Below are 15728 nucleotides of genomic sequence, written 5' to 3'. Positions count from 1 at the left end.
GGATGACTCCCTGAACATCATCTGGTATCAGTGAAGGTGCTGTATTTAAGCAAATATTCTTTCTATTTTAAGGATTTATAATATAGAAGTCCATCTACTTCCTCTGGTTTGGGCAAGAGATTGAATGACATGGCTGTGTTACAGAATAGTTTCAAGGTATCTGAGTGGATGAAAATCTATCCTGGTGTGCAATGGAGATGCAGAGAGACATGACGGGACAAGGAAAGAGGAAACTGTCAAAACAGCAGAGGGCTTCAGAGGTATCACAACCATCTGTGATCCGTTAGCCTGTGGGGAGGCGGTAGAAACAAACTGTAAGTTATGAAACTGACGCTGGAGGGTAAATAGAGTCTTCAAGGAAATACGTCGTGGGTTCCTACGGGAGATTAAAGCCGGATGCTCAGTGGTGGGTCGAGTTCCCATTGGAAATACGAGAAAGTGTCCAGGACCTGACGCGACACAGGCTCATTCAAGTCTTCCAACAGTCAGAAGTTTAGATCTACTTTGGCTGTGAGGTTCTCGATGTACTCGAACCAGTACACCAGAAATGAACGCAGGACCAGGCCATAGAGTTCCCTGGACATTATTCATAATTCATTCAGATCTTCACCTCAACACTTGCTGCACATCGGCACAAATGGCAGAACCTCTGCCTCACTGCACCTGAGCTCTGGGTTCAACACATAACCCTGGATTCATTTGGGAGTGGACTTTGTACATTCTCCCTGGCCTACATGGACTCGCTCTGGGTGTTCCAGTACCCCTGCCACCTTGCAAACAAATGCATCTCAGTAGATGAATGTCCTGCTGTAAATCGCTCCCAATATTACACTATTGGGCCAAAAGATATAGGTGCACAATTAGGGTATTTGGTCCATTGACTTTGCTTTCATCGTGGTTGTCACATTTCCCGTCTCAGTCCCAACCTCCTGTCTTCTCCCCATATCCTTTTTTGATTAATTAAGAATCTATAAACCTCTGCCTTATAATATAATCTATAAACCCAATACCCTAGCCTCCACAGTCAGACGTGGCCACGAAATACACAGGGTCACCAGACTCTGGCTAAAGAAATTCCTCCTGATCTCCACTCTAAATGGACGACCCTGTATTCTAAGGCGCAAGCCTCTGCTCTCTGACACCCGAATTTTAGGAAACATTCTCTTCACATCCTCTCTTGGTAGGTGGTAGAGTGTGGGAGGAACCAAGGAATCTGTGAGGAGACATTTTAAAATATTGGATTAATTTACGTAGTATAGCTTGACAGTAGCCAGAAACATAAAGGGGTAAATTGTTAATTTCTCCCCGAGACTTATAGAATTAAAGACATCTGTATTCAAATACCAACAGTTTTAAGCTGATATTTGCCATACACCATACTGAACATGCAACTTGTCACGCACATGGAACAAGTCCGCAGCTTCAAGTCCGCAGCTTCATTCACTGACAGCTCATTAACCATATTAGGAACACTTCCACATTCCATTCTTTCACTCAGACCGACTCATTCCCTTCCCATCCGGGAAACGTGGTGCTAATCTAAAAGAAAGACGAGTTACTCAGAGTGGACGTGTGCCCTCAAGTTCTCAACAAAGCCACCAATTTCGACATTAAGACAAAAGTCCATAATAGCCACTGTGAGTGGAAGGATACTGCAGGTACAATACCTGCCGACCAAAATGCCCAAAAAGCTGATTTCAACTTGGATAAAGACTTATGCAGGTAGATACCAAACGGTTTCCCGGAGTATCTGGGCAGCCCCGTGGTGAGATTGTTTAAGCAGTGGAGGAACCAGACTGGTGAAGATCAAAGGCGCGAAACCCCATCAGCTGGACTCCTATCAGGTTCGCTTTTGTTGCCTGTGCGTTATCCTGCCAAGAATGCCAGTACTCGTGCTCAGGTATACAATATGAACTCCTGCCTTTGAGTCGCAAACCTCCAGACAATCCTTCATTGCCATCTGCATTTCTACTTCACTAAAGGCCTTTGGGCTTCCTCCGGTCTTGTTTCCATCACTGGGGCATGACAGCCTCATTCAACAAATGCAAGGTGCCATCTGACTTCGGGAACCCCTGGCCTACAGCTGCTCAGAGTACAGAAGGAGCTTTCGGGATGGAACTATAGTATATCAGGTCTATACTGCAGAAACGCAACAAAGAGCTGCCTAAATAGTAGGTGGAGCAGAGCACCTCACGTACACCCTGTCACAAGGCATCTCCCATCTCTGGAGGACCATAAGACCACCGTAAGATATTAGATCAGAACTAGCCTATTCAGACCATCGAATCTGATCCTCTATTTAATTATGCCTGAATTTCTGTTTTCAACTGCAGTATCCCAACTTCACCCTACAAACCTTAAACCCCTTCACATCAAGAACCTATAAATCGTTATCTTAAATAGACTCAATAATTTGGCCTCCTCCGCCCTATATGACAATGAATTCCATAGGTTCCCACTCTCTGCCTGAAGAAATTCCTCATCCCAGTTCCAGAGAGATCTCCCATTATCTGGAGGCTGTGTCCTTGGATCCTTGTATCGTCCGCTTCTAATAGAAACGTCCGTGACTAATTACCTCAGGATGGGGAAAAAAATCATCTAAAGGAACGGATAGGGCTGGACAATGTTCCTTAGCTGAAGAGGTGGATATTTTGCAAACCTTTTGTATATTGAATATTCTGTAATATTTGAGTAATATTGTATATAGATTTGTTGACGAAGGATTCTTCTTATAATTAATATTAATTACCATGTAAATTACGTTAATTGCCCACGTCATTGTATGATAAGTGTGCGCCTCGTTGGAAGTAAAATAACGACGTTAAGGGTCTCATCTTCCTGCTCTTGTTTGTCTTTGAATTAGTTTAACGTTTTGGAGTTACAAAACATAATCTATAGTCATCAAAGGCTTTTGATTCCTCATGTTGATGCAAAAAAAAATGAAGCATCGAGTGATCAAAACTGCTCGACAAACCCATGTGGAATATAAAATGATGTCGATGAAATTGCTGCAGCATTGAAAGAGTAACTGATATTGCTGGGCACAGATTGTATCGCTTGTAGATATGTGGTATTTTATTTGGATTTATTTAGCGATTTAGCGCAGTAACAGGCCCTTCCGGCTCACCGAGCCCCTGCACAATTACACCCATGTGACCAATTAACCTACCAATCCAAGCGTGTTTGGAATGCGGCAGGAAAGCGGAGCACCAGGGGGAAACCCATGCGGTCATAGACAGAATGCACATACTCCTTACAGACAGCAGGTAGAAACAAATCAGCAAGTAGAAATAACTGGCGCTTCCACAATTCACAGAGCCCCACTCGTCATCATCGCGTACATTCTGTCTACATTACAGGGTGCTCGGACCATCTTCACACTGTGATCAAGGGTTAAATTCATCAAATGGATGACACTGTCAATCAAGTTTAGCAAAGTCATAAACATCTTGAGGGGACAGAGAAAATCCCCAGAAATCCATTGCTTCTCAGTTACAAAGTTATCACCCTGCAGTGAGACATGACAGCACATGAACAGTGCCCACAAATACCAGATTCAGTGAATACACTGTTCTGCATCTGAGTTCCGCAATTTTGAGCTCCAGCTGAATTCAGATCATTGATGTTGCCTTCCATGTTTATTAACATTCCTCTCAGAAATCACAAGATTTAATGCAATGAAATATATCCGGCATTATTATCAGAATTTTATAGGTTATAACATACAATTGTATGATACTTCAACCTGATATTGAGTACATAAACCATTTGTATGGTCCTAACAAAACAGTTTGGGATTCAGAGTTCACTCCGAATTCTGATGAAATGCAGATTCTCTCTCTGAATGAAAACTACTCAGCTGGAACCCTACTCTACTCCAGCTCCCGTCGTAGATTGGGAAGTTGGTCCAGCAGGTGCCCTCAATGAGAAGAGCAGAATGTTACTCAAATCCATCTCATTGATTATATAGAATTGCTGTTCCATGCTCTATACTTGCCGTGTGCAGACAGACAACAGTATTCCCAGAGCAGATTTTCTGTTACCACAAGGATCTGCTGAATGAAGGTTAGAAGTGATTTCTGCTCTCCTTCATGCAGCCTGGACACGGTTTATCATGGTTGTAGGAGGGGAGGCAGCAATAGTTCCTCGCAACACACTCTATCATGTTGTGTAAGTTCACGTGGGCAAGTGTGAAATAATCGGACAGAGACACCAGAAATATTTTGATTAGGACTTGGGGAATAAAAGAACTTACTAACTCAGTATCCCACATGTCTTTGGTTATCCTTGATTCTTCATAATGAATACAGTGTTCAGTGTTCATTCCTTTCCACACTGCCACCTCGTGTTGGAGTTCTTCACTGCAAACAATGATCGACAAAAGTCACTTCCAAGGAATTTAAAGAAGAGAAAGTCTGCTGGAAATCCAAGCAATACACACACAAGATGCGGGAGGAACTCAGCGCGCCAGGCAGAATTTATGGAAAAAGGTACAGTCGATGTTTCGGGCCGAAACCCTTCGGCAGGGCTTTCAAGATCAAATATATTTCTGTTTTTTTTTGACATTCCTTGATAGGTCTCAACAGGTAAGCATAATTGTTTTAATATTAATAAATCAGAGCGGATTTTATAAAAAACTTAGCAACTTCATTGACACTCATAGCATATAGGAGCAGAATTAGTCCATTCAGCCCATCGACTCTGTTCTACCATTATATAATGGTAGCTTTACTATCGCTCTGAACCCATTCTCACGCCTTCTCGCCAGCAGTTAACAATCAGAAACATATCAACCTCTGCTTTAAATATACCCAATGACTTGGCCTCCACAACCATCACTGGCAGTAAATTCCACAGATTGGCCACCTTGTTGTAAAAGCATTTCCTCCATATCTCCGTTCTAAATACTGATCAGCCTTCTTTAATGCTGCCCATCATTCTTCAGTATTGGTAATCTTCCTTCTTTCCAGATTTCAGTTTTATTTACGGAACGTAAATTCCACAGTTTTGAACAGGGGTTTAACCATCTGTCTCCAGTTCACTGGGAGAGGCTGGTTATTCGAATTCAGTACCCAGTTTCAGCACTGTCAGGAAATGGGTACATACAGTTTGGCACCGGCGCAGCCGCCTCTTCGATCACATTGCTCCTGACTGAAAGACCACAGGTAGGGTTGTTCTTGATTGACCAGATCACTGCTGATTACAGTGGGCAGTCACTCAACCTGAGAATGGCCCAGTATAACGGGTAGAAGCTAGTGTTACGTACTCGTGACACATGACAGTGGAGCCCTTGTCATGTGACTGGGGTTGAAGCTGTACTGGACTTGAGGTGATGGTGGAATGACGTCATTTTTCCGCCAGTAGAGATCATGTGACGGGTTTTTTTTACAGGTTATAAAAGGTAGACCCCACCCTGTGAGGAGGGGCAGTTCGTGGCTGGATTTGCCAAGTTGACTTCATGCCACTGCGTGTTTGAAGTGATGACGCAGTTTAGCTGAAGGATGAAGTTTTTATTTAATGCCTAAAGTTTAAAAGGTTAATGCCAACAGGTTCTTTATGATTCTGTTAGTTCGAGGGAATTAGAGGAGAGTGAAGATTCAAGGTTGGAAGTTAAAGATCGAGGAGAATCGCTTTCTACGGTGAAACGGGGGCGACCTTTGTTTGATCCTTATTTGGAAGGATTTCGTTGACTATCTTCGTGTTAATCCCTAGGTTTACCTAGAAAGGATTGAAGGTAGTGGAGAAGGAAAGGTCAGTGCCTTTAAGCCGTTCTGTTTCGTAAATTCTTCGTGGGAAGTTCGACGTCGGGGATCGAAGCAAAGCGACGTGAAAGAGAATTTAAATCGTCCTGTAAAGTCTCTCCTTTTAAATGGACTGTGAGCATATTGAACTTTTGGCAATATCACTTTAAAGAACTGTTTTGGAATATCACTTTACGAACTGTTTGGGCTGCCGCTCAGCAGCTGTTTCCGGTTACGGTAGTGTTTGTTTACCTTTGGGGGGTTTGTTTTCGGTGTTTAATAAACGTGTTGTTTGTTATAAGAAACCTTTGCCGAACTCATATTTATTGTTGCCTTAAATATGGGGGCTCGTCCGGGATTGCAACTTTTGAGTTTGAATGCTTGCTGACTTTTAAATCGGTGTTTTGGAAACGGGGATTACTCGGTTCTTTTGTTTGGCTTGTTGTGGTATTCGGCAGCAATGAATATTGATGAGTTTCTGGCTTCGCCAGCTGCAGAGGTGTTGGCGAAGGCGAAAAAAACTGAGGTGTTTGAGCTAGCTAGTAGATTGCAACTTAAAGGTATTTTGCAGACTACTTCTAAGGCTGTGATACAGAGAAAAATCGCGTCACACTATGTGGATTCGGGTGTTTTTGATGAATCGATTTTAGAGTCGTTTCCAATAAGTAATCTGGAGATGCAGTTGCAAATCGAACAAATGAAATTGGAACAAAGTAAAGCTGATTTGGAGAGGTGTAAATTGGAGGCGGAACAAAAGCAGAGAGAATTTGCATATGCAATGGAGGAATTAAGGACTGGAAATCAGTCTTCTGGTTCTAAAAAAACGTTTGTTGCTAGTCAAGAAATTAAATTGGTCCCTCCATTTAGTGAAACAGAAGTGGAAAGGTATTTTCAACATTTTGAAACTATTGCTCTGATGTCAGAGTGGCTGAAAGATAAATGGTCAGTGTTGTTACAGAGTGTAATTAAAGGCAAAGCACAACAAGTTTACACAGCTTTAACAGCTGCGCAAGCTCTTGATTATGATATTGTAAAGAGTCATATTTTAAACGCATATGAGTTAGTCCCAGAAGCATATAGGGAAAGATTCAGAAGTTTGAAAAAGTCTGTGGAAAAAACTTATGTGGAATTTGCCTATGATAAAGCTATGTGTTTTGAGAGATGGGTTTCTTCTAAAAATGTAAATGGAGACTATGATACATTGAGAGAGCTGATTTTAATGGAGGAATTTAAAAGAAGCATTCCTGTTGAAGTAAGGACCTACTTAAATGAGAAGGATACTGATAAATTGCAGGACTGTGCTAGATTAGCTGATGAGTATGTTTTGATCCATAAGAACAAATTTCCTCAGGGCAGAATTTTTAAGAGGAAAAATAACACGGAGACTCCAGGTAAATTTGAAATTAAATCGGAGGTTAATGAGAAAGTTGATGAGAAAGGAAAGCCTGTGAAGGAAAGACAGTTTGGTCTTACTTGTAACTATTGTAAGAAGCCTGGCCATGTAATAGCTAACTGTTTCAAATTGAAAAAGAAAGAGAAAGAAGCAGTTCCAGATGCTTGTGTGCAACATACTGAAGCACCTGTAAAGTTACAGGGTTTGATAAAAACAAATGAGGCTTTGTTAGAGTCTGACCAAGTCAGAAAGGGATATGATCATTTTATAACTGAAGGGTTTGTATCCTTGAAGGAAGGATCTACTCTGGTGCCAATAAAAATCCTTAGGGATACTGGTGCTTCTCAATCATTGATGTTAGACAGTTTGTTGAAGTTTAATGAAGAGTCTGATACTGGTGAGGTAAATTACATAAGAGGTGTTGGAAGTGATTTTATGCCTGTACATTTACATAAAGTAAATTTAAAGTCGGGGTTAGTTACTGGATTTGTTAAAGTAGGATTACAGCATAGCTTACCTGTGAAGGGTATTTCTTTATTGTTAGGTAATGACTTGGCAGGTGGACAAGTTTTTCCTGAAGTGCATTTGACAATGGAGTCAGAGGAACCAGAGTTGAATTCTAACACAGATTCTTCCTGTGTTGTGACTAGAGCTATGGCTAAAAAGATTGATGCGCAGAATGAGGTTGTTATTCAGGATTGTTCAACTCAGGATTCGAGTTTTGAGGATGTGTCAGAGACTTTCTTATCTTTGTTGTTTGAACAAGATTCTGAGAGTAAGTCTGACTATAAAGATTTATCTTTGTCTAGGAAGGAGATGATAGCAGAGCAGAATAGAGACTCTGAGATTATAAAATTAAAAGAGCAGGTTTTACTAGATAGTGAAATTGATAAGGTGCCAGTAGGATATTACTTGGAAAAAGGAGTGTTGATGAGGAAGTGGAGATCGCCTACAATTCCTGCAAGTGAGGATTGGAATGTTGTTTACCAGGTAGTTGTTCCAAAAGCTTATCGTAATGAGATTTTGACTTTAGCTCATAGTGTGCCTTTAGGTGGACATCAAGGGGTAAGGAAAACTGTGGACAAGATTTTAAAACATTTTTACTGGCCTGGTCTAAGAAAAGATGTGGCGATGTTTTGTAAAACATGCCATACTTGTCAAATTGTGGGTAAACCAAATCAGGTTACACCAGTAGCTCCATTACAACCTATCCCAGCATTTGGTGAACCATTTTCTAAAGTTATTGTAGATTGTGTTGGTCCATTACCAAAGACAAAAACTGGTTATCAGTATTTGTTGACTATCATGTGCACTTCTTCTAGGTTTCCAGAGGCAGTACCACTTAGGAATATAAAAGCTAAGGCTGTGACAAAGGCCCTTATAAATTTTTTTACTTATTTTGGATTACCTAAGGAGATACAAACTGATCAAGGCAGTAATTTTATGTCTGGATTGTTTCAACAGATAGTTTATAAATTGGGAGCTAAGCAAATCACTTCGTCTGCATACCATCCAGAATCGCAGGGTGCCTTGGAGAGGTTTCATTCTACCCTCAAGAATATGATTAGGACATTTTGTGTGGAAAATGAAAGTGACTGGAATGAGGGTATAAACTTACTTTTATTTGCAGTAAGGGAATCAGTACAGGAATCTTTAGGTTTTAGTCCATTTGAACTTGTGTTTGGGCATAGAGTTAGAGGACCTTTAGCTTTGTTGAAAGAACAGTGGATTAATAAGGAAGTACACATTAATTTGTTGGACTATGTGTTGAAATTTAAGGACAGGTTACATAAAGCTTGTAGCTTAGCTAAGGAAAATTTAAAGTTGGCTCAGGAGAAAATGAAGACTTGGTATGATAAAGACGCTAGGATGAGGATGTTTAAGCCTGGAGATAAGGTGTTGGTTCTTTTCCCAGTGCAGACAAATCCTTTACAAGCTAGATTTCATGGTCCTTATGAAATTGTGTCTAAAATTAATGATGTGGATTACGTGGTAAAAACTCCAGATCGTAGAAGGTCAACACAACTTTGCCATATAAATATGTTGAAACCATATTTTGAAAAACAATCTGATACTGTGACTGTTGTGGTTAGTGAGAATGAGTTTGATTTATCTAGGAACATGATAGATGATTCATCTGACTTTCATTCTAAATCCAACATTGTTTCTGTTAGGTTACCAAATTCAACCATTCTGGAAAATATTGATGAAAAATTAGCACATTTACAGTTGGAGCAGAGACAACAGATGAAGGAGTTGATTTTTAAATATAGGGAGTTGTTTCCAGATGTTCCAAGAAGGACTACTATAGCTTCACATGATGTAGATGTTGGGGATGCCAAACCTATTAAACAACATCCATATAGGATGAACATGGAAAAATGTGAACTTGCTGAGAAAGAAATTGAATATATGTTAGAGAATAATATCATTAGACATTCTAACTCGAATTGGAGTTCGCCATGTGTTATGGTGCCAAAGCCAGATGGTAGTATTAGGTTTTGTACGGATTATAGGAAGGTGAATGCTGTAACGAAAACAGATGCATATCCAATTCCTAGAGTAGATGATTGTGTAGATAAAGTTGGAAAGGCAAAGTTCCTTACAAAGATTGATTTACTGAAAGGGTATTGGTGTGTTCCATTAACGGACAGAGGTAGAGAGATTTCTGCATTTGTAACTCCATCTGGATTATATGAGTATAATGTTCTTCCATTTGGGATGAAGAATGCCCCAGGTACTTTCCAGAGGATGATTAACTTTGTGATTCAGGGATTGAAAGATACTGATGCTTATATTGATGATTTAGTGACAGGAAATGATACTTGGGAAGCACACATTATTGCGATGGAGAAATTGTTTGAAAGGCTTTCAAAAGCTAACTTAACTATTAATTTAGCTAAGAGTGAATTTGGACATGCCACTGTGACTTACCTTGGTTATGTTGTGGGTCAAGGTAAGGTAGCTCCTGTTCAGGCAAAAGTTCAGGCAATTTTAGAGATTCCCACTCCAACGGGGAAAAAGACTCTCAGAAGGTTTTTGGGAATGGTAGGATATTATCGGAAATTTTGTAAGAATTTTGCTAATGTTGCCCTTCCATTAACTAACCTTCTGCGGAAGAATGAGAAGTTTGTATGGACGGTGCCTTGTCAAGAAGCATTTGCAAAATTGAAAACAATGATATGTCAACAACCTGTGCTTAAGGCACCTGACTTTGGAAAACCTTTTTCATTGGCTGTGGATGCTAGTGATGAGGCTGCAGGAGCAGTATTAATGCAAAGGAATGAGGGTGATGAGGTTGATCATCCAGTAGCTTACTTTTCTAAGAAATTTAATAAGCATCAAAGAAATTATTCGACAATAGAGAAAGAATTGTTATCTCTTGTTTTAGCTTTGGAATATTTTGAGGTATATGTTAGTACAACTCAGAAACCACTTATTGTTTACACTGATCATAATCCGTTAGTTTTTCTGAGTAAGATGAAAAACAAAAACAGAAGATTATTAAATTGGAGTTTGATGTTACAAGAGTACAATATTGTGATAACTCATATTAAAGGTAAAGATAATGTGGTTGCTGATTGTTTATCTCGATGTTGAATGTACACTGTAATTTTTTTTTATGGAGTGGTTTTTTTTTCAATTGTAACACTCCTACTGTATTGTGACTTATAAGCTGTTATATGATGGTGTTGTGTATTGTGTATGTTATAAAATTTATACCTTTGTTTTCCTTGTAAGCAATTGTTAAAAATTTTTGTTCTTGTCAGACCAAAAATGTTTTTTTTGGAGGGAGGTGTTACGTAATCGTGACACATGACAGTGGAGCCCTTGTCATGTGACTGGGGTTGAAGCTGTACTGGACTTGAGGTGATGGTGGAATGACGTCATTTTTCCGCCAGTAGAGATCATGTGACGGGTTTTTTTTACAGGTTATAAAAGGTAGACCCCACCCTGTGAGGAGGGGCAGTTCGTGGCTGGATTTGCCAAGTTGACTTCATGCCACTGCGTGTTTGAAGTGATGACGCAGTTTAGCTGAAGGATGAAGTTTTTATTTAATGCCTAAAGTTTAAAAGGTTAATGCCAACAGGTTCTTTATGATTCTGTTAGTTCGAGGGAATTAGAGGAGAGTGAAGATTCAAGGTTGGAAGTTAAAGATCGAGGAGAATCGCTTTCTACGGTGAAACGGGGGCGACCTTTGTTTGATCCTTATTTGGAAGGATTTCGTTGACTATCTTCGTGTTAATCCCTAGGTTTACCTAGAAAGGATTGAAGGTAGTGGAGAAGGAAAGGTCAGTGCCTTTAAGCCGTTCTGTTTCGTAAATTCTTCGTGGGAAGTTCGACGTCGGGGATCGAAGCAAAGCGACGTGAAAGAGAATTTAAATCGTCCTGTAAAGTCTCTCCTTTTAAATGGACTGTGAGCATATTGAACTTTTGGCAATATCACTTTAAAGAACTGTTTTGGAATATCACTTTACGAACTGTTTGGGCTGCCGCTCAGCAGCTGTTTCCGGTTACGGTAGTGTTTGTTTACTTTTGGGGGGTTTGTTTTCGGTGTTTAATAAACGTGTTGTTTGTTATAAGAAACCTTTGCCGAACTCATATATTTATTGTTGCCTGAATACGTAACACTAGCTACAAACGAAACACATAGGCTAACGTCATCTGAGGAAGCAATTGCTTATATGGAAAGAGGAAATCTTAAATATCCATAAACCCTTTCCTTTAAAGTAGAGGATCCCAGCCTGGGGTCCTCGGAACACTTACTATTTTTTCAAGTTAATTTTTTTATAAGTTTCTACAATGCAACAACAAAAATACAGTAAAGAAAGTTTATTCAGTGTAAAACCAATATATCAAATGTACAGTTCATAACAGTTAAGGAAAGCAGCCACAGTAGAATCGTATAAACCAGCCCACCCTCCCACCACCCAACTCCAAGCCAATTTACGATATATAGAAAAGTTATTGAAAACACCACAAAGCTGTGTTTATAAAAAGAAGGTATATTGCCTACTACCTAAACTATAATATGTTTAGACATTTAAAAAACCATAGATCTTAACCGATAGAAGCTGGCAGTAAAAGATTAAAAAGAAAAAAGGAGCGGTGAACCCTTAATCTAAAAGGGAATTATGAAAATATTCAAGAAAAGGTCCCCATGCCTTTTGGAACTTTATGCCCAAATTAAGAAGTGAATAATGAATCTTTTCAAGGTTTAAGCAGGACATGATGTCTCCGAGTCATTGAGCATGAGTGGGTGGGGCAGCATCTCTCCACCTGAGAAGGACTGCACGTCTGGCCAAAAGAGATGCGAAAGACAATGTACGACGTTTAGTCCGACTCAGATGCGCGTCATCTCCCGAGTTGCCGAAAAGAGCAGAGGGTTAGGTTCCAAGTGCAATTAAGCATATGGAATAAACTTTAACAAAACTATGGAAGTGTATTTACATCACATAAACACAAGGTACAGCAATCAGTCAATATTGACAGAAGGTACTTACATCACATAAACACAAGGTACAGTCAATCAGTCAATAAGACAGTAAGTATACTGAAATTAAAATGTGGTTACTACCGTCTATAAGAGTATCAATTACCCGGGGGGCCCATCGCTCACGGAAGTCCACACAATGTACCCGTCGCAACCGCTTGCTCCCTCTCCAGGTTCAGTCGGGCACGAACGTGTCCTCGGAAAAGGGGCAGGCAGTAGGCTCGGGCAGCGCCCTCCACATTCCGCCGACATGCCTGTGAAGGGCCATCTTGGCCAAACCCAGGACCAAGCCCACCAGCAGATTCTCCTCACGCCCCGTCCCCTGGCGTACGTGTCGTACACTGACACCTCCCGCCTACAGAATGGGCAGCTGGCAGGTTAACCTGCTCAAGGGGAAGCATCCCTGCGGAAAGGGACTTCCACGGGGGCCCTCCTCCGCTGCCAGATGGTAACACAAGGCCAGTCCGGTCGGCCGACGAAGTCAAAGGTGTGCAGGAGCAGCCCGGACAAGAAACGCTTCGGAGCGTCACGGAACCGCCTGGTGGGCATCCCTGCGAGACGGCTCACATTGTGCGGGACCCTCTCCGGCGTGGATCCGAAAGGGAGGTGGTACAACCGGAACACCTCCACTTCCCCGCAACTCCCGACACCCACCGTAATAGGATCGGGACCAGAAACCCCGGCAGCCACAGAACCGTCCGACGGCACAGGAGCGCCCTGCCCGGATGAGGCCAGACCCCGTACCCTCCACAGTTCCCGGTAAAAGCGGGGTAGTTCCCTCAGAGCAGCGCGGCTGACGCCGACTGCCGGGATCCCCATTGCCCTCCTTCCATCAGAAAACAGGGAAACCATGCTTTAAAAACAGGAAGGGTTTCTTCATGAACAACCTCTGAAATAAACTGACTTGGTGTAGATAAGATGCTCTAACTATTCTACATATAAAGTGAAGTGTATTTCAGAACTTGTTCGTAAAGATCGACTTATTTCGCACCAACGTTTTCAAAATTGATCAATTTCTGCGTCCGGTCGCATTTATCAGCTTAACTTTGATCACATAACAATAAAGAGCATCTAGTACACGCGGACACTGAGCGATCAGAAAGCTGCTACAGAGCTCGTTTACAGATCCACGGTCTGCTCCTCCCTGGAAGCTCCTGGTTCAGTGGCTGATCTGCCACAGCTGAAATTAAGACGAAGTAGAGCTTTCTCCAAACCATCTTTAAACTGCGAAGTAGAAAAATAGTAAATAATGGGATCGACCACACTGTTCAAATACGTTATAAACAGCGTATTGTAAAAGATATTCACTGCTGTGTGATACGACTTGCAGTCGAAGGGTCTTCTTAGCTTAGTGACCAAAACCGCGACCACAGCAACACTGGTGGGCAAGAAGCAAATGACAAAAACTGCAGCCACGGCTGTCACAAGTTTCACAGTTCGCTTATATTTGGCCCGCATTCCAGTTTCCATCTGCCGTAACCTCCAGATGATGGAGGACGTAGAGAAGAGGATAACTGAAACTGGCAAAAGAAACTTAAAGAATATAAAAATAATCCCAGTCCAAACTGCTGTGGGACTCAGAGCCTTGTTAATGCTGAAAGGCTCACAGTTTCTCACGTTGTGTTGTTTGAAATCTTGTTTGTCTATCAGCAAGTGCAAACAAATAGCCACCGCTACAATCCACAGACCGCCGGCTATCATCACCGCACACCTTGTAGTGATCTTGTTTACTTTGTGGAGTGGATGAACCACCTTAAAGTAACGATCGATCGCAATAACCATGAGGAAAAAGACGCTGCCAATCCGGTTCAGGGAAATCATGAAAACGTTCACTCGACACAGTCCATCACCAAAAATCCAGTCCTTCCCTCGGAGAAAATAATCAGCTCGGAAGGGTAGACAGCACAATAACAGAGTGTCCGCAATCATCAGATTCAGTGAATACACAATACTCGGTTTCCGGGACTTCACGTGAACACAAAAGATCCACAAGGCAACCGTATTTGTAGCAATCCCGAGGATGAATGTGACGATAATTACGGGCGGGTTGTAGGACGAGTTAACATCTTCACCAGGAGCACATTCCGGGGTCGAGTTCGCCATTGCTAGAAAAAGCGGCCGCACAGTCAAGATGTTTAATAAACTGATCTTCTTCGAATGAGTCTGCTCTCCTCTGGGTGCAATATATGGGTGGAGTGATTACTCAGAGGTGTCCGATGAAATCATCAAGTTCCAGGAAATCCAGAGGCACAGACGTTCAGATTAAGGAGCAGACAATGAATTATATCTGATTGTCAGATTTCTTCCACAATCTGATGTTTGGTTTAAACAACAACTGAACCCCTTGACCATGTCTGCATGTTTTCATGAACCAAGAGGTTCAAGAACAGATAATACCGTCCAACCATTAGGTCCTTGAACACAAGAGGACAACTACACGCATTCTGTTTCTGCTGTTCCCACAACCAAATGATCTAACATAAAGCACACTTTACCTTGTTATTTCATGTCCCTCTCTCTCTTTTGGATTTCAACAGTTTTTGATTGTCTTTTTAGATTTAAATGACTCCCTGAGCATCATCTGATGTTCGTGAAGGTGCTGTATTTAAGCAAATCTTCTTTTTTTATTTTAAGGAATTGTCATATAGAAGTCCATCTACTTCCTTTGGTTTGAGCAAGAGATTCTGTCCTAAATCCGCATTCCGGTTCACGATCCAGTCTGTGGACTCCGGACTCTGGGTCCTCCGACTGTCCCTTGTTTCGATTGGACTTGAACATAAGCACCTGGTGCTCATCTTGAGGGCTGGGAATATAAGTGGCCCTGGGATTGAGTGTGGGTGAGGGGTCGTCTCGTCAGTCTCCCCTTGGAGTAACCCACCGGTGGAAGACTAGTACATTCAGTAAGTTATGGATTTGGCTGTTCCGTAGCCTACTGAAGTTACCGGCCTCCTCGAGTCTCGGAGCCACCCCAGACCGAGTTCCCTTCCTGTCCCTCGCCTCCGTCGTGTAAGCCAGGCCTCTGCCGTTCCTCTATGGTTAGTTTTATCCCTTCCTGTTCCTTGCCTCCATCGGGTTGTGTCTCACGTCCTGTCCAGGAGGC

The 15728-nt window shown here is 41.7% G+C and overlaps 1 protein-coding gene across 1 annotated transcript; it reads right to left on the bottom strand.

Moving 5' to 3' along the window:
- Positions 1-13747: 13747 nt before the first annotated feature.
- LOC132403406 (hydroxycarboxylic acid receptor 2-like) lies at positions 13748-14731 on the bottom strand. Its single transcript, XM_059986815.1, has one exon. The coding sequence runs from the start codon at positions 14729-14731 to the stop codon at positions 13748-13750; it is 984 nt and encodes a 327-aa protein (XP_059842798.1).
- Between the last annotated feature and the right edge of the window lie 997 nt (positions 14732-15728).

Source organism: Hypanus sabinus, chromosome 13 (genome assembly GCF_030144855.1).
Source record: "Hypanus sabinus isolate sHypSab1 chromosome 13, sHypSab1.hap1, whole genome shotgun sequence".
Classification (NCBI taxonomy): Eukaryota; Metazoa; Chordata; class Chondrichthyes; order Myliobatiformes; family Dasyatidae; genus Hypanus; species Hypanus sabinus.
The sequence above is the reverse complement of the archived record's forward strand: the minus strand, read 5'-3'. Positions and strand labels throughout refer to the sequence as shown.